Source organism: Xyrauchen texanus, chromosome 37 (genome assembly GCF_025860055.1).
Source record: "Xyrauchen texanus isolate HMW12.3.18 chromosome 37, RBS_HiC_50CHRs, whole genome shotgun sequence".
NCBI lineage: Eukaryota > Metazoa > Chordata > Actinopteri > Cypriniformes > Catostomidae > Xyrauchen > Xyrauchen texanus.
Genome location: NC_068312.1, coordinates 27,970,458 through 27,997,715, shown reverse-complemented (window position 1 = coordinate 27,997,715; position 27,258 = coordinate 27,970,458). Strand labels below are relative to the sequence as shown.

The following is a 27,258-nucleotide window of genomic DNA, read 5'->3' as shown; positions in this document are numbered from 1 at the left end:
CCTCCAGAGCCTCCCTCAGCTCCGCCTCCAGAGCCTCCCTCAGCTCCGCCTCCTGAGCCTCCAGAGCCTCCCTCAGCTCCGCCTCCTGAGCTTCCAGAGCCTCCCTCAGCTCCGCCTCCTGAGCTTCCAGAGCCCTTCTCAGTTTCGCCCCCGGGACCTGTCCCTATCCTGAGGCTGCCTCCCAGGCCTCTTGGACCCGTCCCTGTCCGATGGCCACCTCCCAGGCCCCCTGAACCGGTCCCTCTGTGCCCCCCGGGACTGCCTAATTGGCACCGTGTACTGTCTCCTTTCCCTTTGTGCCCCCGTGGACTGTTTAATTTCCCCTTGTTGCCCCCTTGGACTTCCTGCCTGCCCTCTGTGCCCCCTTGGACTTCCTTCTGCCCCTCATTGCCCCCCTGGACTGCCTGTCTGCCCCGGTGCCTTCATTGTGTTTTTCTATGGTTTTTGTCTTGGGTTTTGTTTTTGGTTTGGATCGTCTGGGATCCGATCCTTAGATGGGGGCTATGTAGCGTATGACCTTGTCCTGTTTTTCTGTTTCCCCTTTGTCTTCCATTTTGATACTTTCGTCACTCCATAGTTTTCACTTTTGAACCTTCTGTACCTCCATAGTCTGGTTAGCCATCGTGTTCATTGTTCATTGTTCTCACCTGTCCTCGTTAGTTTCTCATTGGTTTCTGTTCATCACCTTATCATGTTATTTTGAGTTCTGTTTGTTCATTGGTCCCTTCTTGTATTTATACCCTGCCTTTTCGTTCAGTCACTGTCGATCGTTGTTTGTTGTTATGAATGTTAGTTTATGTTGTAAGCCTGCTCTGTGTTTCCTGCCCTTATGCTCTGTTCATGTTTATTTCCCCATCGCGGGTGTTCCTTTGTGTTTGTTTAATTAATAAATATACTGCGTTTGGATCCTCAACCTTGTCTCCCTCGTTGTCCCTGCTAATTCGTAACACCCTGCATGAGTTAAGGTCCAAGCAGCAACTTAGCATTGCCAAAGAGCATTGTGCCAATGCGTTTTGCACAGGAGAACACCACTCACATTTTCTTGATTACTCTTAACTATTCTTTCAGTACTTTTGAAGAATTATTTGGAAATAAGAAATGGAATTCTTATAGCATTTACTGCCCTCAACATCCTGTTGCCAAACGATAAGATCTTTCTTCAGAGCAGATCACAAAAAAAATCATACAATTCATGTAAAAAGTTTTATGAGGCATAAATGCAATCCAATAATTGATAACTATACTGTATACTACAATAAAAATTCATAATCGGACTAAAACATTTTTATCAGTTCCCAACCATATTTTCTTCTTTGATATTCTCTCTATATCTCCCTCTAGATAGTTAGATTGTTTGAATGATGGAGTGCCTTTGGCTAACTTTGATGTTTTATATGTTTGGTACAATGTTATGCAATTATTTATGACCAAACATTCATAATGGGGGGTTGGGGTTATGGGGGCCGGAACCTGTCCCCACCGTTAGTGACAGGTGTGATACAGGAATGTGTTGGCTTTCACTCCTGCACCTAATTGAAAGATTTGACCTTCTAAAGAGGTCAGATCCTAAGAGATGGTGAGGCTTGATTTAATGTGACTTCACGGGGTCACCACTAGCTATATTCCTATCCCTCCTCTAGATTAATTATGTTTACAGATAAAAAAAACCACCACATTGTTTTTGTTATGTTTATTTATGGGTTGGTTAAAGTTTTTCCCCAACAAGACAATGCCTACCCTGCTAAAAAGCTAAACAAAAAACAGCTGAGACCAGCCTGAGGTGGTAACTGGTCTCCCATCTTGGCCAAACTGGTTAGGCTGGTCTGTTCTGCTGGTTTGGCTGGACACTTTTCAGCTGGTCAAGCTTGGAGACCAGCTAATCCAGCTATACGCCATCTTGTCCAGGCTGGGAGACCAGCTTAACCTGCTTAAACCATCTAAGACCAGTAAACAGCCTTGGGCTGGTTAAACCGGTACCCTTACCAGATCTTTGCTGGTTTTGCAGGTCACCCAGCTGGGCCAAGCTGGTCTTTAGCTGGTATTCTAACCTATTTAAGCTGTTTAGGTTGGTCTGTTTAGCTGGTTTTAGAGGAGTTTTGGGGACTTGTCAGCTGGTCAAGCTTGGAGACCATCTTGCAAACCAGCTAATCCAGCTTAACACCAGCTTGCCCAAGATGGTAGACCAGAAAAACCAGCTTAAACCAGCTAAGACCAGTAAACAACCTTAAGCTGGTTTAACCTGTACCCATAGCTGATTTAGCTGGTCTTCCAGCCTGGATATTTGGTCTTCAGCTGATCTAGCAGGCCTCCCAACCTTGTCAAGAGGGTGTTCAGCTGGTCAGCCTGCTGGTCTCCTAAACTAACCAACTGACAAGTGCCTAAAATCCATCTGAAACCAGTAAGTAGAACAGTGTGAGAATGTTGGGAGACCATCTAAGACTATAAAACAAGCTAAGGTAAGTATTAAGCTAAGGCTTAATATTTAAGCAGTACTTCTCCCAGCAGGGTAGTCAAGAGTTTGTGACTACTTGTATGGGTGTCCAGAAATATCCAGAGTGAACAGAGGAAATTGAGAGTGTTTAAAAACTGGTCCTGTCCTCTCATCCCTGACCAGGTGTTGACAAGGTAATACAGTTGAGAGTCTAGCCACTTTCACAAGCCATGGCCTTGAGTGATTATGCTAATGCTAACGGGATTTAGCCTGCCTGCACCCCTTATCAGGCTTCAGCACACCGTTGTGGACTTTATTCAATCATTCCAGACAGTCTATATCCTTGTATCTAGTATATCCAGACTTAAAACTTCACAAACTCTCTGTCTCTTTCTACATCTCTCCTAAGAAGTATTGCCTCCTAGTTCACTTTCATTATAAAATGCTCTCTCTCGAGTCATTGGCTAAATAAATATCCTTTTCACAGAGGTCATTTTCGGTTGGCTATGGAAAACACCTCAATTTACTTCAGACACTGGTACTGTAGGTACAGTTAGCTGAATTTCACCGAATTACACTGTCCATGGTGGCACTTTATTGGAAAATATCTATGAAACGGTTGCTTGGCTCTGTTTTCTTTTTTTTTTTACTAACTAAATAACCAGAGGGCAACTTTAGACTGCAAATTTCTGGCCTTTTAATATGAGAGAGCCCATTCTGGGTTTCTGAGGCAGTATGGCACTTTGTGATGTATTTATTGTTAGGGATGAGGGTTTGACATGGTCTACACTCAACAGTCTAGCAAGCAGGTCATTTCCTGACACAGTATGAGGGTCTTTATTAGAGCAGGACATCCCTCCTGGACCCTTGCAGCTTTCAGTAACTATCACCATATGTTTGACCTCCCCCAGTCGACATGCTGGACATTTTTGGGAAGTATGCTTCAGAAATTCACAGGCCGAATTTAAGAAACACATTCCCCCAGGACAAAGAGAGTGTGTGTGGCTGAAGACTACAGGTGTCCAAGCTTTTCATTTGTATCTCTCTACCACTAAATGCCAGAGACAGCAGGGAGAGCCAGCATGTCTTTAAAAGGGTTTGAAAGCCGTTTAATTACCATGCAGAAGAAGCAGCAATTCTGACTCTTGATTTTAAAATAAATTGCTTTTGAATGTAAGAAAATTAGCTTACACTTCTGTGTGCAGGTTATTACAGATGCTGATATAACAATAATTACAGGTTAAGCACACACTAATAAGCATTATTTCACACCCTACCTGGCTCCGATGTAAAGAGTACGATTGACCTGCAGGATTCTCTGAATGTGCAAGGGCTCCAGTCTAAGAGATGAGCGATGGGGTCGTCCCAGAAACACAGGATACCGTCTCACCACTAAGTAAAAAAGAATTAACAAGAGATAATGAGTGATCAAGGGAAAGTGTTGGCAGAAAGTTGTATTAAAATTAAATTACATTAAAAAAAATTATACTTTAAATGTCACTTTCTCCATTTGATATAATTTCTAAATCATTCTCTCAATCTTTGAGATTGTGGGGGTTTTGATTTAAGACAATTTTTAGTGATCTGTTTTAAAGCTGCTATTCTAATAACTCAAAATGTATATAGTTCAGTTTAATTTCTTAAAAGGAAGGGAAGCTTTCCCCAAAATAAGGTTTCTAGATGGACTTCTAGTGTACAAGTAAAAATGTAATTAATCTGTCTAATCACTTAATTCCAATATATTGTATAGAATATGACATGTAGAATATGACTATGTGAGCCTTAATTTCCCCATAATTTTGCCATCAATCCCATTTTTACCAAACTATTGTATTCACTTTGGATAACAGGCGTTGTAAAAAAAATTATCTAATTTGTATCTTCCAAGAATACTCTATCCAACCACTGGATTGAGGGTTCTGACATGTATTATGTGATACTGTATTTCTTCCCAGTCTGCTGACAGATTTTGATTTTTAATTAATCCTCCCAAGAAGTATAATTTTACTCTTGAGTATCCTTCAAATGCACTCTTTAGAGATTTTTTGTTTAATTACTTGTATGTATTAACTATATATTGAACTGATGGATGAATTTGTCAAAACTCGGGGTGGTGGGTGAGCTGTTAAGGGTAGAGGTGTCTGATCACTCATCAGCCACACTGGAGATAGAACTGTTGACAACCGTCTCTGTTTGGTCTTGACTGACAACATTTTTCCTCATCATCATTCCACCTGGTCAAGTAGTGTTGTTGCTCTTCTTCACTATCTCTTCCTCTCTCTCAGTATGTGATAAGACTTTCCCTGTGGCTTCGTAAAGTTCCCCTGCCTGTTTATCCTCCTGCCTGGAGCGTTATAAACCCCCCTGGTTTTTCTCATCTTTCAGACCCACATGAGTTGGGTCTATCTAATGCTGGGATGGGATGCATGGGATCAATACCATTGATCTGTGATCAATCACATGCCTGCTCTGCAAAGGAAAGTGAAAGCTGAGAGCCTGAGAACAGACAAGGTCCTAACCTGATCTTGACTGGCTACACGTGATATGGAGAGATCTTTACCTTCAGTGGGAATGAAGTTCAGGGGTCCCGGTTCATCAGGGAAGGCCGCACACACCGACTGCAGAATCCAGAAGAGCCAGATGAGAGATTTAACCACCTTCGCCATGAGAGCGGAGCACTGTAAAAGGAACATTTTACAACTTTAGTGAGGAAAACCAGCACTCTGATGGACTTTAAACCAACCCTCTCACAAATACACATTCACAGCTCTATCATCAGTCCAACACCCCAGAGATTAAGATCAGTTATTAAGTCATCCACCAATAGAAGTTGTGACAGTCAGCACTACTGGTCCATTCTATGTCCATTCTATGTGGTGTGTCATAGAACTGTCATCAAAGACATGAGACAGAGGACTGAACCCAGGGAACATTTAACAAAAGGGCTTCAGACAGAGGCAGAAATGGGGAGGGGGACAGAGTGTGTGTGAAGCTCTATTTCAAAATCCTAGTGGGCTGCCTCGTTGTCTGCCTACATAGGGCAGCTGCCTTCAAAAGAAGCATCCTAACTGAAATGAACCTCATGAATGACTGATTTGAAATGCACAAAAAAAGGCAGCAACTCAAAAAGTGTCATACAAATAGCGCTGCTCACAAAAAATATTTAAATCGTTTTTATATGTGAATATGCTCTTAACGGACATCTGTGACCATTGTGCCATTTTATCAGCATCTCGTACAGGAGTACCATGCTTTTAAGATGCAATGTCAAGTTTAATTAACTTAATATTTTAAAATGTATGAAGACATCTGCAATTTTTTTATTCATTGCACTTGGTCTAGCTTAATTTTAACACAAGACTGCATTCGGTCTGAATGGCCATGTAGATTTTGGTCAAAAAAAGGTATCTCACAGGCAGCATAATTTTGCTGCCTTCTTTCTGGAATAGCCTTCACATCTCCGGTTTACCTAAAAATGTTTTTTGAAGGTCCATATGTGTGTGCTTCAGAAAGTTATGGTATGTACACCTACATTTAGATTAATCATTTAGCAGATGCTTTTATCCAAAGTGTCTTACAAATGAGACACAAAGCAAGCAATTTGTGTTACAATGGTTAACAATCCTGATCCTGTCATCTGTAATAGTGAAACCCAATGGTACTGTTTGAACACAGTTTGAGGTTTGGATCTAATAAAAAGAATGATACAGATGTTTCTGTTGTGTGTACAATTTAGTTTGGTATTAAGAATTGATAGTTTATGAAAAAGCACAGTATGCCTTTCATACCTTAAAAACGTATTGCAAAATGGTTTGTTGTATTTATACAAAAGAAAGCCTGGAAAATCAGGGAAATTACAAGACATTGTGTGCTTCAGATATATTTTCCACAGTGGTCAGTGGTTTCAATAGCAAGAAACTCAATAAATTAATGAATAATTCTCTGCTCGAGTATTGACAAGCTAAGATCATTTGCATTGAAACTTAAGAGGAAATGCTGTTTGTTACAGTCACAGAGCAAACATAAACAAATCAGTGTCACCTTTCAGCGCCGTGGTGTTAAGCCGACACATACAAGTATTAAAATCCAACAGCCTAAATTTCTTTATTCAAAAAATCCCTTCTTATTTTCCTATGGCTAAGCACCAATTGAGTTACACAATGCAAAACAGCCAACTCTCATTTGTCATAGTGTGGCCTTGCTGTCCAAAATGCACTCACACACTCACACACACAACCACATCCATTGTGGGTCTATTTCTATAATGAAACGACTTTTGTGATTTTTATCAGGGCAAACTATCTTTCCATGACATTTCTAGAATTCCTCCTATTGAAGTCTGAACAAGGCTACCCCACACACTTAATAGGTGCACACCCATTCCAGCAAATTATGCCCAACAATAGGCTTACATGATGGAGAAAAAAGAGAGAAGGGATGAAAAGAGGCCAAATGGGGAATGAAGGGCAATGGAACAGGATAGCAAAAACAAGAAGACGCTGCCATAAGTTTGTATCAGTGATTCTATTGTCTCACTACAATGAATCATTTACGAGTATGTGCCAGGCCTCACAAATTTAATTAGCATAATTTGAAACTCTGAGCTATAGAGTTTCACAAGCCAGCAAGCAGATACAGAGGGGGTGAAGTAAATACAAACTCCAATACAACATTTACCGCCCCACGTTTTAATTATGACAAATGTTTTGTGGCAAAGTCAATTCAGGTAACATGATTGGTCCATTTACGCAAAACTAATACAAAGCTTGTATATCCTAATACAAGTTTGAAACTTTCCAAATTAAAGCTGCAGTGCTCCACTAATATAACCAATCAGAACTGCAATAATTACGACTGTTTTAAAATAATAATGTTTCCAAACATTTTTCCCAAACACTCTGTTCGTGCATTAATGTTCAAACAAACCTCAAACATATGCAATTGGTTGAGCCAGAAGTTGACATGTCAGACCGCTCAAACAAACAGCACAATGTTGAAATTGCCATATAACTACGGTGTTTAGACTCTTTGGGAAGTAAACTTAAAACCAAACCACTAAGCAGTTTAACCTATATGGCTCTTAAAATCAATACCAAAATCAGTAGGATTTACATGCCTTTCACTACTGCTGCTATAGAACTTCCTATGTCAATGAAATTATTAATGTTTGAGAAGGTAATTATCTAAATAGGATCATTAAAAGACTGTGAAAAGAGCATGGACAGGGAAGGCTGTCTCTCTGAATTACCACTGAGAAACCTTCACTGATGACTTAAGATAACACATCACTTAGCTAATCAATGATAGCTCGGAACCGTAGGCCGCTTAATGAAGGCCGATCTACTGCCAATAGTCTGATTGGCCAATTGAGACCAGAAAACAAAAGCAGAGATTGTGGACTAGAACAATGATTCTGAGAAAATGTACCTATGAATGGATTATTTATACAGTAGTTGTCTCTGCATATTAAGCATATAGGAGAAAGTATATTAACACAGAAAAAGTGACATTCATCAGCTTTAAATTCCTCTATACAAAGACATGAAAAGACTTTACATTGTAGCTCAAATGGCCATCTTGATTCCTTTTATGCTCGGTCTTTCTCAGAGAAGTTTCCTCCATGATTACCTCCAAAACTTGAGATAGACAAACAAGCTCATATGTCTCATTCACCCACTGTTTCTAGTATAAAAGTAAATCATCATAATAATGTACAATTTAAAAATATTGATTCAGGTTTAGTGATGATGAATGGGTACTTAAAGTGGAGCTGTGGGTTGGGACACACTGGACAAAAACAATATATCGTCACTCAAAGCAGAAGATCATGAACGTGTAGCTGCCAAGCAAGTGGTTGCGATGTTAGTATCATGCCACAAACCAAGAATTGCTTGGATGTTTAAACCTAGTTGAAATTCAAATGCTATTGTGTATGAATATGGTTTTTATGAGCCCCATTCTCAGCCTTTAGAAAGCAAAATGTGCTGATGATATGTATTCTGGGTAAGAGAAGAAAAGCACTGATTTCATTACGGACCCCCAAGAGATTTAAACATGATAAATCATCTATGGATTTGAGAACAACCTTCATTTATGTGCGCCCCAGATAAAATACTAATAATGAGGGACAGAATGGCATTAATGAGAGAAGTGATCAGTTATAAAGGGATGAATTAACACATGCATTATCTGACTGAAACGATCACAGAGAACAGAAATGTATTAATGTTTAAATTCTTTCTCGTATCCCAGCTTAAGAAAGCCATTTAGAGGTTGATTTCTAATGACATTCACTTCTGAAGGTACATAATGTAATGTGTTGGATTTGCATAGCTACAGCATATCATGGTTTATAACTGTGGAAAGACAGATTAATTGAGAGTCAGTTGAAAGTACATTTTCATGTTGCAGGCGATAGCAACAGAACATTTGGTATGGGCAATTGCTTCCCGCCCTGGCCTTGACCTCTCATCAAATATACAGTAGAAACCCACACTGTGACCTTGTATTATCAGATTTGCCTTAAAGGCAACTGTTCAACTTCAAACTTAATCTCAATTTTCAACTTTTAGTTTCTGTAACAGTAACAGTAAAATCATTGTAGTAGGTATACAAGAGCAATTTCTTCATCAGTATGTTGAAGGAGAGAAGGGAGATATTTTAACAGAAGAAAAATAAGAAAAGAGAAAGTAGGTAAGGAACACAAAAGTTTGGAAGTAGGATTGGGGGGGTTGGGGGTGCAAAGAATTCCTAAAATGCTTTCAAAGCAGTGAAACTGGAAGAGGGCTGATTTCTTTTCCTGAGCATACCCTAAAATCTGCTCCAGTGACCCGAGACAAATAACCTCCGTCTTCGACCCCTGGGGGAATAGGCCAGGCCAGACATAAGACCATATCAGGCAGCCATGGTCTGGACTATTTGTTGCATGACATGCTGTATATACAGCCTTCATTTGTTGGATAGTCCTGTTCACTCTTTCTGCCACATCCATTTTAGCCGGTTGTTCTCCAGACATAGGGCAGTCAAAGCCGTAAAGCCATTTAACAGGATAGCTAAAAGCAGCCCGATGCTTTCCCTCTGATTTTAACATGGTGGAGGTAATGTGGAATTAAGGACATACTTTATGGTCTATGCATGTCAAAAACCTGGACTTGCTTTATAAAGATGCTCAGCATCATTCCATAACTCCTGACACAGAGAGAGGTAGTCAGAGACTCTGTGGCTACACACTTTTTTCCCATGGAGCAGTGATCCTGAAGCTGAATTTATGGAGTGTGGCATCAGGGGTGAACCAGCAGAGCAGAGCCTTCTCGTGCAGAGGCACCCTGAGCTATTTTTCACTCAGAACAGACATGAAAATCACCCAGACAGATACAGCAATCTAGCGAAAAGAGATGAATAAGGCTGGTGCTGTACACACACACACACACACACACACACACACACACACACACACACACACACACACACACACACACACACACGGTGAAAAGGGGGAGAAAGAGGGGACTATTGACAGATAAGTGAGCTAAATGAACAAACTGTGCCAGAGCTAACAGCTGGGGGATTTGGCTTTTCTCTAGGTCAGGCACCATTCCAAGACCGTAGAATTGTCTTTCTCCATGAAACCATTGGATTGATCTGAGTGCTATTCACCTGTTTGATCTGTTGGTTAATCAATACTCACATGTGATATATAATAGATTGTACCATTCTGGTCTAACAGAAAAATTGCATAATATGGCACTAGCTGTCTGTATTTTGATATGGTGTCAATCTGATAGAGCTTTAACACTAGTTAAAATCCCATTTATTTTATTCATAGGGGAACTGATTATAATGATAAATGATCAACTTTTAAGACAGACCTACCATGGTTGTCGATGGTATAAGCTTCTGCTGAAGCCATTAGTCTATTTAAACTTTATTTAATAATAAAATGTGTTTAATAGTTAGAACTACACTACCCATGACCCTGTTGGGGATCAAACAATCGCGACAACCAAACCGCAGCAAAAGAGCCCAGCAGCAACCTCTTACTTCCATGATACACACCAAACGGCACCACCAAGTTGTTCTCCTTACACTATACTGCATTTGTTTATATATTAATGTTTTGAAACATTCTTAAAATATATTGATTCTAAACTTATAATAGAATACAATATTAAAAGTAATATTATCACAACTGTAAATGAACAGTTTTATACATTTCCATTTTTTTTAATTCAACTTCATCCTTCTCAATGCTTTATGGGATTGCAGTTAATTCCCCCATGAAAGAAGTTCACACCCTATATCGGAATGTCCATACTTCCCTACAATACTGTATAGTATGCCAATGGAGTATACCTATAGTGTAGTATGTTTAATGCTCCAGTATGCTTAAAACAGTAAGCAAGAAATACCCTGATAAACTACCATTTCCGGTGAGATTCTGAAATGCAGACAGACTGGGCACATTTACTATCCCATAATACCTCAAGAGCTACGGGGACAAACGTTCAAAACGCTGGATTTAAAAAAACGGTCAAGAACTGTGAGTCGGACAGCTCTTGTTAACTTTAAGTGCTGCAAATACCAAGAACGTTGTTCCTTGTGCTTACATTGTGCTTTTTTAACAAAACAAGTGTGGATTATTTTCATATATTCAGGTTATGGGACAATGCCCACGTTTCTGGATTAAATATGTCCTGAATCTATTCATATTACTCATATGTATATCTAAAAGACATACTGTTTTGTCTTTCATTAAATAAAGTACATACTCTGACAGTATACATGATATGAGATGCAGTCTTGCACCTTTGTCCTTTTTGTCAGATTCTCAAATATTTACTTGCTTCAAAATCAAAGCAGTAGGCTAATGTTGTGAATAACCTCATAGCTGGTTGGTTTGGTTCATGGCTTAGAACTCTTTTTTGAAGAAATGTATGAAATTAGTATAGTAAAAATGTATAGGAAAAAAATAATTCCAGAACTAAAATACCTAAAAAAGTGGGCAGTCACTGTTGTGCTGTATTCGTTAATTTCCCAATCCCATTCTCCTTGTCTCACTCACTACTTTCTTCTCCACCATCACTTTAAATTTTCTAATCAAGTAAAAGTATAAAAAGCCCATTCAAAAAAATTAAGAAAAGAAATTTAACAATATGACCTAGCGGAGCTACAGTTGATGTCAACAAGGCAGACAAAGCTTTGGAAAAGGTGGTGATCTTATTTGGATAAAATAGCTTTGGCTAAATGGATAAATATGGCATGAACAATATCAGGTCATTTTAAATAGATTTCCTCTTTAAAGGTATTTGGCTTTATTCAATTTCTGGAACTTGTACTTAACCCGGACTCTCTCCCATACCGAAAAAGAAAGCCCTTACACTGAATGACTATATTTCCATGTGATTTTTAAAGGTAAATTGGTATATTTTTGTTTTAGACATAGCAATCTAATTACGGCAAATACCCCATAAGAACTGTTCTTAAAAACCTGCTCTTTTCACTCCAAAAATACAACAAAAGCTGCTTTTAACCTCATATCTGACATAGAATCTTCCCAACATGACTAAATTCAAGATCATTTCTGTCTAAATATTGAGTAGAAGGAGTCAACTGCAAAAATGCAGTGCTTTCACCTCGAGGGCAGTAATACAAGACTTTAAAACAGAGCTTTTAATGGCCAAACATCATCATAAACACATCAGAAGCAGAGCAGTTGACCCCTCACCCGGCTAAACACTTCATGCTCTGTAAATCATGTATGTATCAGACTAAATGGAAACAAATCCACGTCGTTAAAAGAAGGAAAATAAGACTACTGAAAGATTAAAGCTTTCCCATCCATCATATCAACTGCCATAAAATCAAGCAAAGAAAAAACAAGTAGGTAAAATTCACTGCAGAGTCATAAATAAAACAAAAAAGTTCAGGCTAATGACTAAAAGGACTCACAAAGTTTCCCGGTTTGATGGGCTTATTCGCCCAAGACTCCCATGGGGCTGTGTATTACCTAACAAAAATACCCCACAGAAATGTAATATCTAAACAGCGCTCATCTTAACGGCTGTGTGTTGAGAGAGGGCTGATGGATTTACGGTGATGAAAACAGAACACGGCGATGCACTCCATCAAAGGTGTAGGGGAGAGAGGAAGGGGATTAAAAAAAAGTTGAAGCTGTCAAGGTTTTATTATTTATTTATTATTATTATTTTGAAGGAGTTAGAGGAGGTGGAGAAGAAGGGATGAAAGAGAGAAGGGAGGCTGGAGGGGGGTGATATTACAAGAGGAATGGAAACAGAGGAACAGGAGAGATACGGAGAAGTCTGCATGAGTGTATATGTGTCATGCTTAAGTCATGCAAAATTAACGTCTTAACGGGATGATGCACATTGCAGTACTTACAGCATATGAACAGAAATACAAAGAAAACCAATAAACTTACTTTATGAGATTCACCCATAAAACAGCATTCATTAAGGTAAGTGTGGGAAGAGCTTGTTTAATATCCACATGCAGCATATTGAATATGACTATATGAGAGTGCCCATATCTCTCCTCGTTTCTCAGTACTGACACTGCTTCAGGCATGCTTCACACCGATCTGTGGACACATATTTATTCAGTTCATCATTCGTCCATCTGCTCGTCCTCTCTCACTCTTCCCCCCCAATGGCTTGTTTCTCCTCCTCCCCTCCCAAACTCTTTCCAAAAAATTAGCCACCTGCTCACCCAATTTAGTGAGATAAATTTCTACCCAATCCAAACAGCTATACATGTGTGTGTGCGAGCATGTACAGGGGTTGGGAAAGGGGGGTGCTCTATCGTTTTCAGGATGCACATGGATACAGTACATGACAAAGCAAGGGAAACGTTCATACACATGCCAATCTATCCCATTCTGTGTCGACTAATTATTGAATGTACAAGGTGGCTCCACACATAGATGTGCATGTACACATTGCTGACTTTCTGCATATTGCAGGCTGTGCTTCATGCAGGGCTATATGCAAACACCTCTACGTGTCCATGTATTTCTCTCTACCATCTAATCTCAATGTGGCATATCTATGACAGGGTGGATGATGTATATTGTCAATTTGGGTGAACATGGGAAGTCTCCACTCTTTCTCTCTCAGTCATTTTATTGTCTCAAGACTCCTTATCAGACCCCAAACAGCCTGTCTGTGTATCACATTGTTTTAGGGCTGCAACTAACAATTATTTCGATTATCGACTAATCTAGCAATTATTAGAATGATTATTGACTCTGGGTGAATGTTGCAACGATTAATCACTAGCTCTTAACCGACTATTCTAAATCATCTTTTAAAAATACCTCTGAATTAAAGGGAAAAAATACTTTTTATGAAGTTTAATTCAGTAACAAATTCACTGCAAAAAATCATATTGTTATCAAGTGTTTTTGCAGCGAAGAGATGGATGGAATAAGGTTTGATGTTTACTGAAACCATTGCTAAGGAGATGAGAGATGAGGGGCAGATTTAGTCATAACAAAAGAGGAGCCCGAAAGAGCAACCAAAGCCATTTAGATAGAGAAAAATAACATACCCAGACAGAGAAAGGTAGACAGAAGAAAAAGAGAGTAGGAAAAGTAGTGATGGTAAGAGAGGAATAATAAATGGTTCCATACAGAAAGAAAAACTGTTTATATGATCTTATTTGTTATATGTTTATACTGTTAATATGGTTTTAACTAGTTTAAAGGAAAATTCAGTGTACAAAATACACACCTAAAAATACATCTTTACAAACACACTAAACATTAATAACCAACCTAAAATTGTGAAAATAAACAAGTCTATTTTTTTTTTCAAAAGTATACAGCTAAAAAAGTGTAAAATAACCAACTAGTTTATCAGCACAGCTAGAACTACTTTAGAACTACATATAATTATTATAATTTTTAACAAACGCATATATCACATGCACAAATTAATAATATATATTTAATGAAATTCTGAGCAAATGAATAAGAAAGAATTCAATTACTAAATGAACTTATGGTTCAGTAGATGATATTTGCACTTACTGTAAATAGTGACATTTGCTATTTGCACCCTGGTGTATAATAAAACATATTTAATCTAATAAGTATTGTGATGGAACTAAACTAAATCGCTGGCTTTATTAAATGCACCTGACGTGTCATGTAATAATTGTACCTCGTCGCTGCTGTCTTCAAATGCCGAGCACGGCTTTAGTGAGAGCGGTGTCTTTAGCTCCAGGAAACAGGTTACCGCAGCCCTCGCTTTCCAGCCAGTGAGGTGCCAAGCTGCTAGAAACTGTGCCAGAAAAAGCCGCCAACCCCGTGTTTCAGACCGGGAAAGGCATGCATGCACCCGTCTACCCACTTTTCTGTACTGCCCAACCTTTAATGAGCTCCCCAATCACGACAAGAACACTGCATTTACTTTTAGTGATGTCACACTCCCCATAGACACTTTGTTTACACCTTTTGTGTTCATTTTTATTTAAAATAAAAGCCTTTCCGATGGTGCGTACTATCTGATCTCGAATAAATGTACTGATAAGGGAGGAAAAGTGAAATTAGTAAAGGTGCACTTGAACCTTGAGTGCCATGCAACTACCTGCCTGTCTTGATTATTAGATTCACATTCTAATCTCTCAATCAGTCAATGTCATATTTTTAATAGTTCTGACAGGTTCTATCGGACTATTGGCATGAATATAGATGCCCAGTGCTTTTACACTTATTGCAAATAATTATTTGGCTATACTGAACCCATGGTGGGGGGGGGGAGGCTATGCAGCCGCATATGTCGCACAATAGGTCTCCTGCTGGTCTTCAAGCCTGACCAAATAAAATGTGCCTAAACCCCTTTAATATCATCCAAAAGACAAGCATGGAGACCAACTAAAACCAGTGAAACAGCTTTGGCTGGTTTCAGCTAGGTTATTTTCCAAGTAAAGAGGGATGAAAGCTTCCTGTAGTTGTGAATATATAAAGTGCAGAAGGACAAAGGAGGAGGAAAATAGACAAAGAAAAAGAGAAGATAGGGATTCACAGAGTGTGAAAGCATTATGTTGAAAGAGTGAAAGCCCAGAGCCCATTAAACTGCCTTATAAGCAATGACATTAGTTTGTATGTGTGTGTGCACGTCTGAAGGCCTGAAATGCAGCACTAGCGGACAAATAAATACAGCTGTTGAGTCTGAGATGGAGAGAGATGTAGCATGACCCTGATGGCCTTGCCTTTGGCTCACAATATCTTGTGTTTACTTTCTCCCAGCTGAATTGCTCCATACAGCCCTTAAAGCCCAGACAGCTTTCTGAACACACAAAAGAAACTGGGATTTTTGTCTTTAGCTTCTAAATTTTGAACCTTTTTGTTCATCCAACATTCATTCATCATCCTTGAACATCCACTTCAAACCCTGAGTAACGAGGCCTGCTTTGGTTCACGTGTTCCACTTGTACAAGAGTGGTTTACAATCAATAAAGTCTTTTACCTCCAAGCGTGTCATGGCATGCATTCTCCCTGACTGGTTCTTTTGTGGTCTTGCTCAAGAACATTGTGGACAGAAACATTGTCAATAGTCTTGAAGAGTGTGAGGTCAGTAAAGGGAAACATAACATCCTTATGAGTAAAGCCAAGTGTGTCCTAAACTATAGGCTCTGAGAGGTTTGGAGGGAAGGGGAGGGGGGAAAGAAAAAGCAGGCTTCCTAAGAAAAGAATGTAAGGACAGGTAAGACCAGGATAGGACATTTCCTAACCATATAATTAAGTCAACATGTGTTTTACTATAAAGGGATATGTATCATCATTGTTTGTGGGAACTCATTCATGGCTATTGAATGTTAATGAATTACATGCTGTCCAGACTCACAATGGTTTCGCTCTCCTCACTGATGGATGTATGGATGAATGGATAATACCTTATTTTTTGGACACTATCACAGTAATACCATGTTACTTTTTTTAAGTACCTTACAGTATTTTATTGTCTTAAAGGAACAGTCAGAAATGAGTGAAATTTGTAACTGTTCTCACACTAAATTGATTAGATCGCATCAAAAAACATGGATTTAACCACTGGAGTCTAATGGATTGCTTGTATGCTGCCTTTATGTGCTTTTTGGAGCATCAGTGTTTCGGTCACCATTCACTTGTACTGTATGGACCTACATAGCAGAGATGTTCTGCATCTGGGTTGGAAAGAAAGTAAATAAATGATGAGAGAATTTCCATGTTGGGGTGAATTTCCTTAAAGGTCATATTTTACTGGTTTTCAATAAAGAAACGCTACGAATACCATTTCTTTTTGTATTGGACATAGGCTTTGTGACATTGTCGAAAACATCTAGCATCTAGCCCTTTCACCTTTGAACTTTCAGAATGTTATGCAGCAGCTTTAAATAATTTTTAGTAAATCTATTCACCAAATTTGACCCTTTATATTGTGCATTTTCTATTCTTAGATTTAGCACTCAATCAAAACATTTTCATTAAGGGGCTCTTTAGCCCTGCTGTGCCCTAATGTTGAATTTCTGAATTTGTAGTAATCAAAGATTGATTATTAGGACAATAGGAGGGTTGGGTTAAATACCAGGTTATACGACCATTGTATTCACACAGTACCATAGTATACACCAAAGTATACTATGGTACTTTATACCATGTATACTATGGTTACCATTGAATACAATCATTAAACCTGGGTACTATTACAATACTTTTTGTAATGTTTGGAATGCACAATGAGACTGCACATGTCCAAATGTCATTAACAACACAGACACTATGCTCAATAAACACAGGTACAAAGCAATGGAGTGTGTTTCATGCTTGTCTTCCTTAAAAATAGTCCAGATGACACAGGTTCAAATGCAGACAGAGAGCATGTTTTGTACTCATGCCAATTAAAGCCAAAGCTTTGCGCAGCGCTAAGTAAACACAATCGATTAAACAAGCTCACACGCTTGTATATTGACATTTTGGAGGGGTTCGGTCCTGTGCCCAGAGGCTACAGAAAGAATAATCCATAGCCACGGACATGAATCAGTGTAGAAAAAGAATGGTCCACTTCAATAAAATAAGTGAAAATCTTGCCTGTGTGCATTCTATTTACTGTTCTCGCTGAAACAATTTGTCGTACGTTGGTTATTGGCCAAGGCAGAGCTAGGCAGATCCAGCCGTGTTTGTGTGGGGTTTAAGAATGACGTTACTGAATTGTGAGCTATCTGAAGGCCTCCTTGTTGGACTACAGGGAGCAAACAAACACCCATTAGAGAGAGAGTTGAGGAGAAAGAAAAAGAGAGGAAAGCAGGCCAGTGTAAAATAATTTTTGGAGGTAGAGTAAGGCTATAAAAAAAAGAGATGAGGGAACATGAAAGATAAATGGAGAACAAGATGGCAAGACAGTGTGTTGTGATGCGTCGCTCACTGTCATGCACAGAAACAAATTAGCTTGTGACAAAATATGGACCGGTTTCTCCAAACCTTCATTAGCAGTAAGTAAATATTTTCCTTTTTCCACTCCCTGTACATGCAAACAAGAAAAGCAGGAACGGTGCAAGGAAGAATGCTGGCATTAATTTAAATTTAATGGCCTTTGCTTTAGGGCTAATGGAAAAATATCTTTGGATACACAGAATGAAAAAATAAAGAGTTTATCAGGACCTGAATCTAGATGTCTTTTTCTTTGTAAAATTTTGATTTGTATAGCTAGGAACAAAAAAAAATCAAAGACAAATATTTGGTTGATGAGAATGCTGTTCGATCCCCTAATTCCAGGCCTACAGTAAGTCTTACCCTAAAATCTGATGGGTTGATAGGAATGTTGCTCCAGGACCAGCAAAGATGTTAATCCAGGAACGTGTCATACTTTGCTAAATCATGTGGTTTGACAGGTCATGACAAGTGAGTTACGGGATCAGGGCTTGTATCCCTCTCTCTGTCTCATGGCCTCTGTTTACAGACAAACGTTCAGAGCCAAGACAGTACATTCAATTATTGTGTGACTACCTGTGTGTAATGGTGGCCAGCTGATAGATAGCTGTGCAATATGTAAAACCTAGCAAAAGACGCTAGGGGCTTTAGCCTGTAGCCTCCTTGTTAGCACATCCGCCTCCCATGCCGGAGACGCCAGTTCTTGTCCAGTACGGAGTGGGTAGAGAGTGGGTAGAACAGGAGAGTAACAATGGCCGGGAAGGGAGTGAGGTTTAGTGTGGTGAGTGTAATGGGAGCCAGCTGATAGATACCTGTGCAATGTGTAAAACCTCACTCTCCTGACCTCAAGAGGTGCACTAGCGACTGACACTAGAGGCTGTTGCCTTTAGCCTCCTTGTTAGCGCACCCACCTCCCATGCCCGGAGATGCCATTTTGAGTCCCGTACAGAGTGGGTAGAACAGGAGCATCACAGTGGTGCAGTTCCTCAGATGGGAGTGAGGTTTAGGGGGGTGAGTGTAATGGTGGCCAGCTGATAGATAGCTGTGCAATGTGTATAAACCTCACTCTCCTGACCTCAAGAGGTGCACTAGCGACTGACGCTAGAGGCTGTTGCCTTTAGCGTCACCTCCCATGCTGGAGACGCCGGTTCAAGTCCCGTACGGAGTGGGTAGAACAGGAGTGTCACGTACAATATTTCTCTCTCTATCTTTGCATCAAGATTAAGGCATCCACACTGCTACTGGGTGCTATGGCAACAGTAGATTCCCCGACCATTTTTATCAGTGTGTTTAAGACACAAGATTTTCCTGTAGAAATCTGCTGCTCAGATGACATTGAACAATAACCCTACAGTCTGTTCCAAAAACATAGACTCATTTGCCATCGTCTCAGCCAAAGCAAGCAAATATTACTCCACCATCAATTTGATCCAGTTCTTTGAGGCCTCAGAGGTTTAATCACGTGGGGCTAAATATAGTTTAGTCTAGACTTTGCTAGATGTGCAATCTCAAACATAGGTATTGTATTTACATATTTAAAAGCATTACCAACAGTAAATAGCTCAATTAACTGTAATCTAATTTACATTTATACATTTGACAGATGCTTGTATCTAAAGTGACATACAGTACATTCAGGATAATCATTTGGTCCAGCCTGATCTCATGAAAATTATGTGACTGTGGCAACATTTTTGCAAAATTATATTACACATATCCATATGATTCCTTACATATCTTCCTTACAGCAGTTCCAAGGTGAAATGTCCACAGTATGTGCACTAAAAGGAAACTCCCAAACAGATGAGGTTTTTAAGGTTAATGCTGTACTGAGTTTCAAATCAACAAAACCTACCTCCATACCCTAAACCTAAAACCTTAACAATAGCATCATGAAAAGCAAACGTGAGATGAAAAACACAATTTCAGAAGCAAGCACATCATTGTTTAGTGCTTCTATGATACTTCAGGCTCATGTGTCGACTTGCGTGCTCTTCAGGACTCGTACACTGGACCTTTGCATTGCAAATGCAACACTCCATTAGTTGGGCTACCATGCAAATAATGCATAATGAAATGTTAAAATCGGATAGGTTTAGGTTGTGTTAGGAACAGACAAACAGGCTTGTAAACAAACTGATAATCTGCTGTTTTACTCACAATTTTTGTGAAAGGGAATAGAAGACTTTGGTGACGTCTCTAGTTTTGATTTACGTACATCGAGTAACATAAAAATAATTTCGCAAAAATGTAGATATAGCAACATAACTCTATGGCCATATCCACAATAATCTGTTTAAGTTTGAAAGCTCAGTTTTCAGTTTTCTGATGTCTTCATTTTCTAAAATATGCGATTATGAGGACCATCCTGCCGCCATACAAATATCTTCCAAGGACGCACCACTAGCCAATGCCCATGAGGATGTCATTCTCCTCGTAGAATTGCACAAATACCTAGAGGCGAAGGCAAACCACATGCCTCGTAAGCACTTGAGATTGCATCCACAATCCAATAAAATATTCTTTACTTGGATACCGAAACACCCGTTGCGGCCACCAAAGCACACAAACAACTGCTCTGATTTACGCCACTGGCTAGTATGGCCTCTTATGCTCCTCCGACTAAAATGGTGGAGAAGAAAAGGACTGCAAATTAAAAATCTGTGAGCAAAAAGACACAGAGATTACTTTTGGCAAATAGCCCAAACATGGTCTCGGCACGACCTTAGATAACCCTGGCACAAAATCCATTCACAAGGTATTGATCGAGAGGGCATACAAATCGCCAACCCTCTTAAACGATGCCAATGCTAATAACAGGGCTGTTTTAAGAGTCATACATTTTTCAGATACTGATGTTAAAGGCTTGAACGGAGCAGCTGAGAATGACTCAAACACCATAGATAAATCCATAAAGGGATGTGGATTGGACAAAAAGTTCTAAGCCTGCGTGCTCCACACATAAAACGAGAGACAAGAATGTCTTCCAATAGAAACTCCATTCACCAGTACATGATCAGCCACTATAGTCGCCACATTTACTTTAAGTGTTACTGGGGTAACATCAGCCCCAAAATGCTCTTGCAAAAAAATCCACCACTGAACCAACCGGGCAGTGGACTGGATCCTCACTCCGTGCTGCACACCAAGAGGAGAAATTACAGCATTTAAACGTATAGAACCTTCTTGTTGACCGAGTTCTAGCATTTAAGATGGTGTCAACCACAGCAGGGGATAAACCATCATCAAAATAGGGCTCCGTTGAGTGGTCAAATACACAATTTCCATAACTCGGGCTGGGGGTGCCAAATGCTGCCCCGTGCCTTAGACAGCATGTCAATTCTGAACGGAATCAACCAAGGAGATTCTATCTCCAGGAGATAGACTAGAGTCAAAAACCATACTTCAGATGGCCAATACAGCGCCACTAATAGATATAGGCGTATGAAATTTAGGCATAATTACATTTACAGAAAAAAATATCTTTCCTGGTGTTTTGAAAGGGAAAAAGTGTATGAAAAATGGGGAAGACAACTTGTGCTTATTGTACATTGAATTATTTTATGCCTGTCCTGAAACCCTTGATCATGGGGCAGAGGGCAAATTCGGTCAAACAATTATATAAAAAAATGTCACTCTGAATGTATTTACAGCAGAGGACACCAGATAAACCATCTTCTCTAGCGTAGAACGAGGAAGAATGTGCAAACATGGAGGGAATTGAGAGCAAGCAGGTTTTCCACAACAGATCCAGTGATATTATGGGGGGGCTCATTATGTTTCTGTGAACTCTAGGACAACAAAATAGAATAAATTAGGTGTTTTTAACCAATTGCCTAAGTTTTCCATCATTCCCACAATGAAACACATACAAATCAGAAAATGACGGAAAATGGCCGTAACAGCCCCAAACTAGGTTGTGCGCCAGATAACAACTGCTCATTTCCAACAATGTCCTCACATGTTGTCACTCAAAAGGGAGAGCACAGTCCTCGCTTCGGCGTGAGTCGCTTGCAACTAACACAGGCTTAGATAAATTTGTGCACCGAAGTAAGAAAATTTGGCGAGATGGCGCCAAGTGCTGGTCTATACAGAGCCTGTGACGTGGCTCCCTATGGGCGTTGCGTAAGTGCCATCAGCCAATAAATTGGCATGACTGTATACAGGCTTCAGTCCAAGTGTGACAACTGATGTAGTCCCAATTGTGTCTTTGCGCAACGTGGATGTTTCCTTGAAAGTGAGCCAGGTTGAGCCGATTAGTTTTGAGTGATCCCTGGGAATCAAACCTATGACTATGACATTGCTAACATAATGCTCAATTTGTTGAGCAGCAGGAACAGCTAACAATGGAGGATATACCCTTGGGTTACTATGATAAAGTTAGCAGTAAAATAAAGTACACAATCTATATATGGTAATTATGATGAATTAGCTTTAAGTGTTTGTTTTTCTGTTTGTTTTTGGCAGGGAAGCTTGTTAATTGCCATAAGTGATTAACTTTTCACCAATTTTCAAGTTTCAAGTACATTACCATACACAGTATGACATGTAATGAAATTCTTGATAACTCCCCACAGTTTACGATAAAGATTATATATACTGTACATTGATAAGATTTTGAGAACTGTAGGAAAAGTTTTAAGACTCTTGAAAATTAGAAAGTGTACAAACTGCAGAGTACTAAAAATACATCAGCAAGTATACAGAACAAGCCAGATCTAGAACTCATTGAGTGAGTTGTCAATTGCCATTCTTCTTAAGTGGTCCATCGCAGAAATCAGCTCTCTCTGTAACTTCTAAATGCTATTCTCCTTTTATTGCTTATAAGATGTTTGGAAAAAAAACTTTAACTCAGTCATAAAAAATCCTGCCCCTGATCAGCTCATCTGGAAACCCCAGAGATTCACAAAGCTCTGCTCAATCTTCACACAGTGCCAGGCTCTCCATCTCTGCTGCTAAATATGACAAATAATTTGTCCTGACTCAACACTTTCTCACTCTGTCCTCCTCAGCAACAATGTGAGATGATATAAGAGATGAAGACCAGCCACAGCTGAGGGGGGAAAAGGCAATGTCAGATGATTCCTTGCTCTATGAGGAGTTTCAGAATAATGAAGGCTGTGTGGGATGACTTGGCGAGATCAGGCCTTCTTGTCAGTAGTTTAAAATGATGGGGGCAAAGAGATCGTGGATCCCTCGTTAATGGCAAAGACTTCATAGAAAGCAGAAAGGAAAACAGTTCCCTTACAAAAAGTACAATGGATCTGAAATATTATACAGTACCATTTCAACACCATGGTATATTTAAGGAATGTTCCATGTTTAATACATATTACTGTAAGCTCAATCAACAGCATTTGTGGAAATAATGTTGATTACCACAAAAAATTATTTTGACTCGCCCCTCCTTTTTTTCCCCAATTCTTTTTTTAAAGAAAAAGTAAAAACTGTGGTTACAGTAAGGAACTTACAATAAAAGTAAATGAGGCCAGTCCATCCTAAAATGCACACTGTTTTTACATTTAGATTTTTTTTATTATATTCAAAATATGTAAACACTGTTAATGTTAACATGATTTTAGTGTCACAAAATTGCTCAACACTTTCAAACTTCAAAGCAAAACAAAAATCTCAAAAAATAATTATTATTTCCCAAAATGGGACAATAACAGGGATTTTCCTGTTATAATGGTTCCTATGCCCCCTGTAATTGACTATTGTAATTGAACTCTCCCAAGGAACAAATTAAAGTAATATGTTGTTACAATCTGATACCATCAAAAGTTAAGGGTTAAAATAAAATGAAAAATTGCAGTGATACATACTGCAGTTAGGTTTCTTTACCACTCTATACACACACACACACACACACACACACACACACACACACACACACACACCAAGTCCAAAGACATTTATATTCCTCGTAATGATGACAATCAGTGTAAAGTATATGGAAATGTGGTCTATTTAACATAATGGATCTTAGGTACAGTGGGCATGTTCTGCATTGCTTTGTTCATGGTAAGAGCTTTTCTATCAGGAAGACTCGTAGACTTGAGAAAGTTTAAGATGACATTTATTTGATGAATATAAAACTGGAATATAATGTCTCTCATTGGTGTAAGTCCCGTCTGGCGGTCCAAAGAAGTTGTACTTGGAACCATCAGATTCTACGTGAGATAGGAGGCAGGGGCGAGGAGCCTACCCCCGTGCAGGACGGGACTCAACCTGTGGTGATGGGGTGGTGGAGGTTGCCATGTTGGGACACTGAAACAGCAATGTGACAGATTGTAATCAGACTTTTAAAGCGATGGCTGATGCATGATTGGCTAGGCGCTTACATTTCTCCTTCGGTTATCTCATCCCCTCGCCTACACACATACAAACGCACATCTCCTTAGTGTGCTCTCCTTCCAAGCCTCTTTTCCCCTTGTCTCCTTCAAAATCCATGAGAATAATCCCACCCACAGCCAAACTCTGCAGCCTGGAGTCCAGCTCCATCCTTTTCTCACAGACATCTTTTGCAAGTCTAATCTGAGATCATGATAATTACAAATGGCATTTGAATAAATCTGATTAATGTTTAATATGAGCTCTGCACTTGCCATGCCCTGAAGTTTTTAGGCACAGACAAAGACGTGTAAATATTCGACCATCTGTCAGTGAGTTGCAGGGATTTGAGAATCAAACAGAGCTGAGGTTATAGCTCATGGTTAAACTCTGTTTTTGAGACCTTGGCTTGAATTTAGGGAGTTTACTGGATACTCTTGAATTCAGAATTGCATACAACCATACTACTCTTATTATTTCTACCATTTCTTTAAATGGCAGAAATAGTAGGAGTAGTTTGGTAATATGCAATTCCCAATTAAGCCTCTGTTTCAGTCAGATGGAGTTAGCTTGCTGCTTGTAAGGTGTGACTAACATAATTTCTGGTTGACAGACCCTGATGAATTTCCATGCTGGTCCAGGCTGGTTTATGCTGGTGGACCATTAACATCATGAAAAAAAAATAGTCATGAAATTGTAATGCTAAATATGGCAGCTGTAGTCCCGCCTTAAAGTTAAAGCAGGCAGTCGTAATTCTTATATGTGAGGTATCGCGACTTTCAATATGGAGGCTGAATGATTGAATGTCCCGCTTTACAGTTAGAAGATCCAATTGCCTGTTTGTTTACTCTAGATCGTGCATGCGCATTAGCTAGACTGGCCTGAAAAATTTTTTTTTTATGTGTAATTTGAGCTTAAGTAGCACAATTTATGATACCTTAATAATGATTTAAAATAAGTTATTGAAACATAAACTTGACAAAACTTTTTAGAGATTTTGTTATTTTCCCATTCAAGTAGATTGGAGCTGTACTTGCATGAATGGAAACAGCAACTTGAAGGTGTTACCAATATGGCCTCATATTGAACAGACTTGATTTTGGTTAAAGAGAGACGCTCTGAGGTCTTAAAGAGGAAGTCACTGACACATTTGTCACCTCATGAGACCCAGAAGCTGACACTCATCTCACCCCTAACCCAAACAACTCCCATAGTGCCACTAAAATCATCTGTAAAACTCATACCCACACCAGTGAAATGCTTCGCTAACTCTCTCCCACTCATCTCTCTCTCTCTCTCTCTCTCTCTCTCTCTCTCTCTCTCTCTCTCATTTGAGTGGTTCTCTGTTGATCATCCTATTTCTTAATCTTTAATCAAAGATAAATAGTTCTGAAATGATGATGTTTAATTAATAATGCACTGAATGCAAGGCCCATTCACTGGCTCCGAGAGTCAGCTTTAATTAAATATTCATGAGCTATCTACTGCTAATTATCGTGCTAGTAACTTTGCTACCCACAATGACTCAATAAGGCCCTTGGAGTTTGGGTTCAAGAGGATGGTAACAGTAATGATGACCCCATGAAGATGATGATGATGATGAAGATGATGATGATGAGGTGGCCAATGACAGTGACCATAGTTCTCACGATTCATTTTGAAAGTAGCCGTGGTTGTCATTGGCATCCTCTTGCTAAAGCTCTGCTCAAACTTTCATTCGATTAGGGGTACTGGAAGAGCACAAGTCTAATTAAAGGGAATAAAACATCAGGGATGGTGTTCTGCTCCACAACACACACATCCATGAGTATCAGGCATGCAATCTCCGATTCCACACACTCAAGGAGATAAATGGGCCTCACTGTTTCTCTCTTTCTGTCTGTCTCTGGGTGAATAGATTAATGTGAGGTGCTGGTATGAGTCTCTCTTAGTTACAGAAGTGATGCGTGGCAGTGAGTGTGTTGCAGTCGTGCCACGGCTGAGATGTGAATCGGACTGTCTGAAGCCGTATGATGAATGTGGTGGGGGTGTACTGTTGGTAGAACAGTGTGAGAGTGAGGCTCCTTATGCAAATTCAAAAAAGAACCAGACAGAGTGATAACTGTCTCTCTGGAATACTTGATTCTGATTGGTTGATCACAGCATTCTGCAGGCAAATATGTCAGTATAATGACCGGTAAACTTTATATTTTACTGTTGTCCCTGGCAGCTAATCTTCTACATAGCTGTGCTAGTTCAGGTTTCATCTACAAATGTGCAGTCTCTTAATAAAATAATTGCAACTCAAATCAATATTTCATGTCCATTTATTTATTTATATGGAAAGTAACTGTGTAATAAGTGTAAATGTATGCAGCTATTAGAGCAAAAATAAACCCTGACATGGTGATCAAGGCTTGTATCATACTGGAGGAGTTTGTTTTTATGCAATAATGATAATTACCATTACATATTTCAACATAAACAGAATTGCCCAAACTAATGTAGAGAAACTGGTAAAAACACTTAGCAGTTTGTACACACTGGAACACTTGTTTGTAACGATACTTGAGTGCACTTCAGATTTGCTTTCAAAATGTGCATACTTATGCTTCAAATGGGAATTTGAGGGCTTTCAACCCAATCACTTTAAAAGTCTGTGACTTTTAAAGAATCCTGTGTGATTTGTAACGCTTGACAGAGGTTTAGGTTGTAAAATAGGGCCCACTTATCATAATCGTACAGTGTGAAGTAAAAGGAATCAACCGTGATTTCTACCCTCTTGTTATGGCTGCGTCCAAAAGCTGAAAAATGCTGTAGGCTGTATTAAGAGTTGTAATGCATAAAGGCATGTTCGAATCCAATATTTGTATAGAATCCTGTCTACTAATCCTGTTTGTGTGGTTTGGCCTATGAATGAGTTGTTGAAAACAATAAATTACTTTATAAATGTAAATTTTTTGTAATTTGTTTTTTTATTTTTTTCATTCCTGTTAAGCATTTGCTTTATGATTGCAAAATCTCAACTGAATTTGTTTTAGATAATTAGACATGACGTAATGGTGCCTTGAAAGGCTGTTTGTACCCA

General features: G+C 39.3%; 1 protein-coding gene across 1 annotated transcript in view; it reads right to left on the bottom strand.

Moving 5' to 3' along the window:
* LOC127630414 (semaphorin-6B-like) overlaps positions 1-27,258 on the bottom strand; it is a 160,998-nt gene that overhangs the window by 75,938 nt on the left and 57,802 nt on the right. Inside the window, exons 2-3 of the mRNA XM_052107884.1 lie at positions 4,992-5,109; positions 3,709-3,823 (exon numbers count right to left, since the gene is read on the bottom strand). Coding sequence (XP_051963844.1) covers positions 3,709-3,823; positions 4,992-5,097 — 221 coding nt within the window. The 5' untranslated portion in view covers positions 5,098-5,109. The remainder of the gene's footprint in view (positions 1-3,708; positions 3,824-4,991; positions 5,110-27,258) is intronic.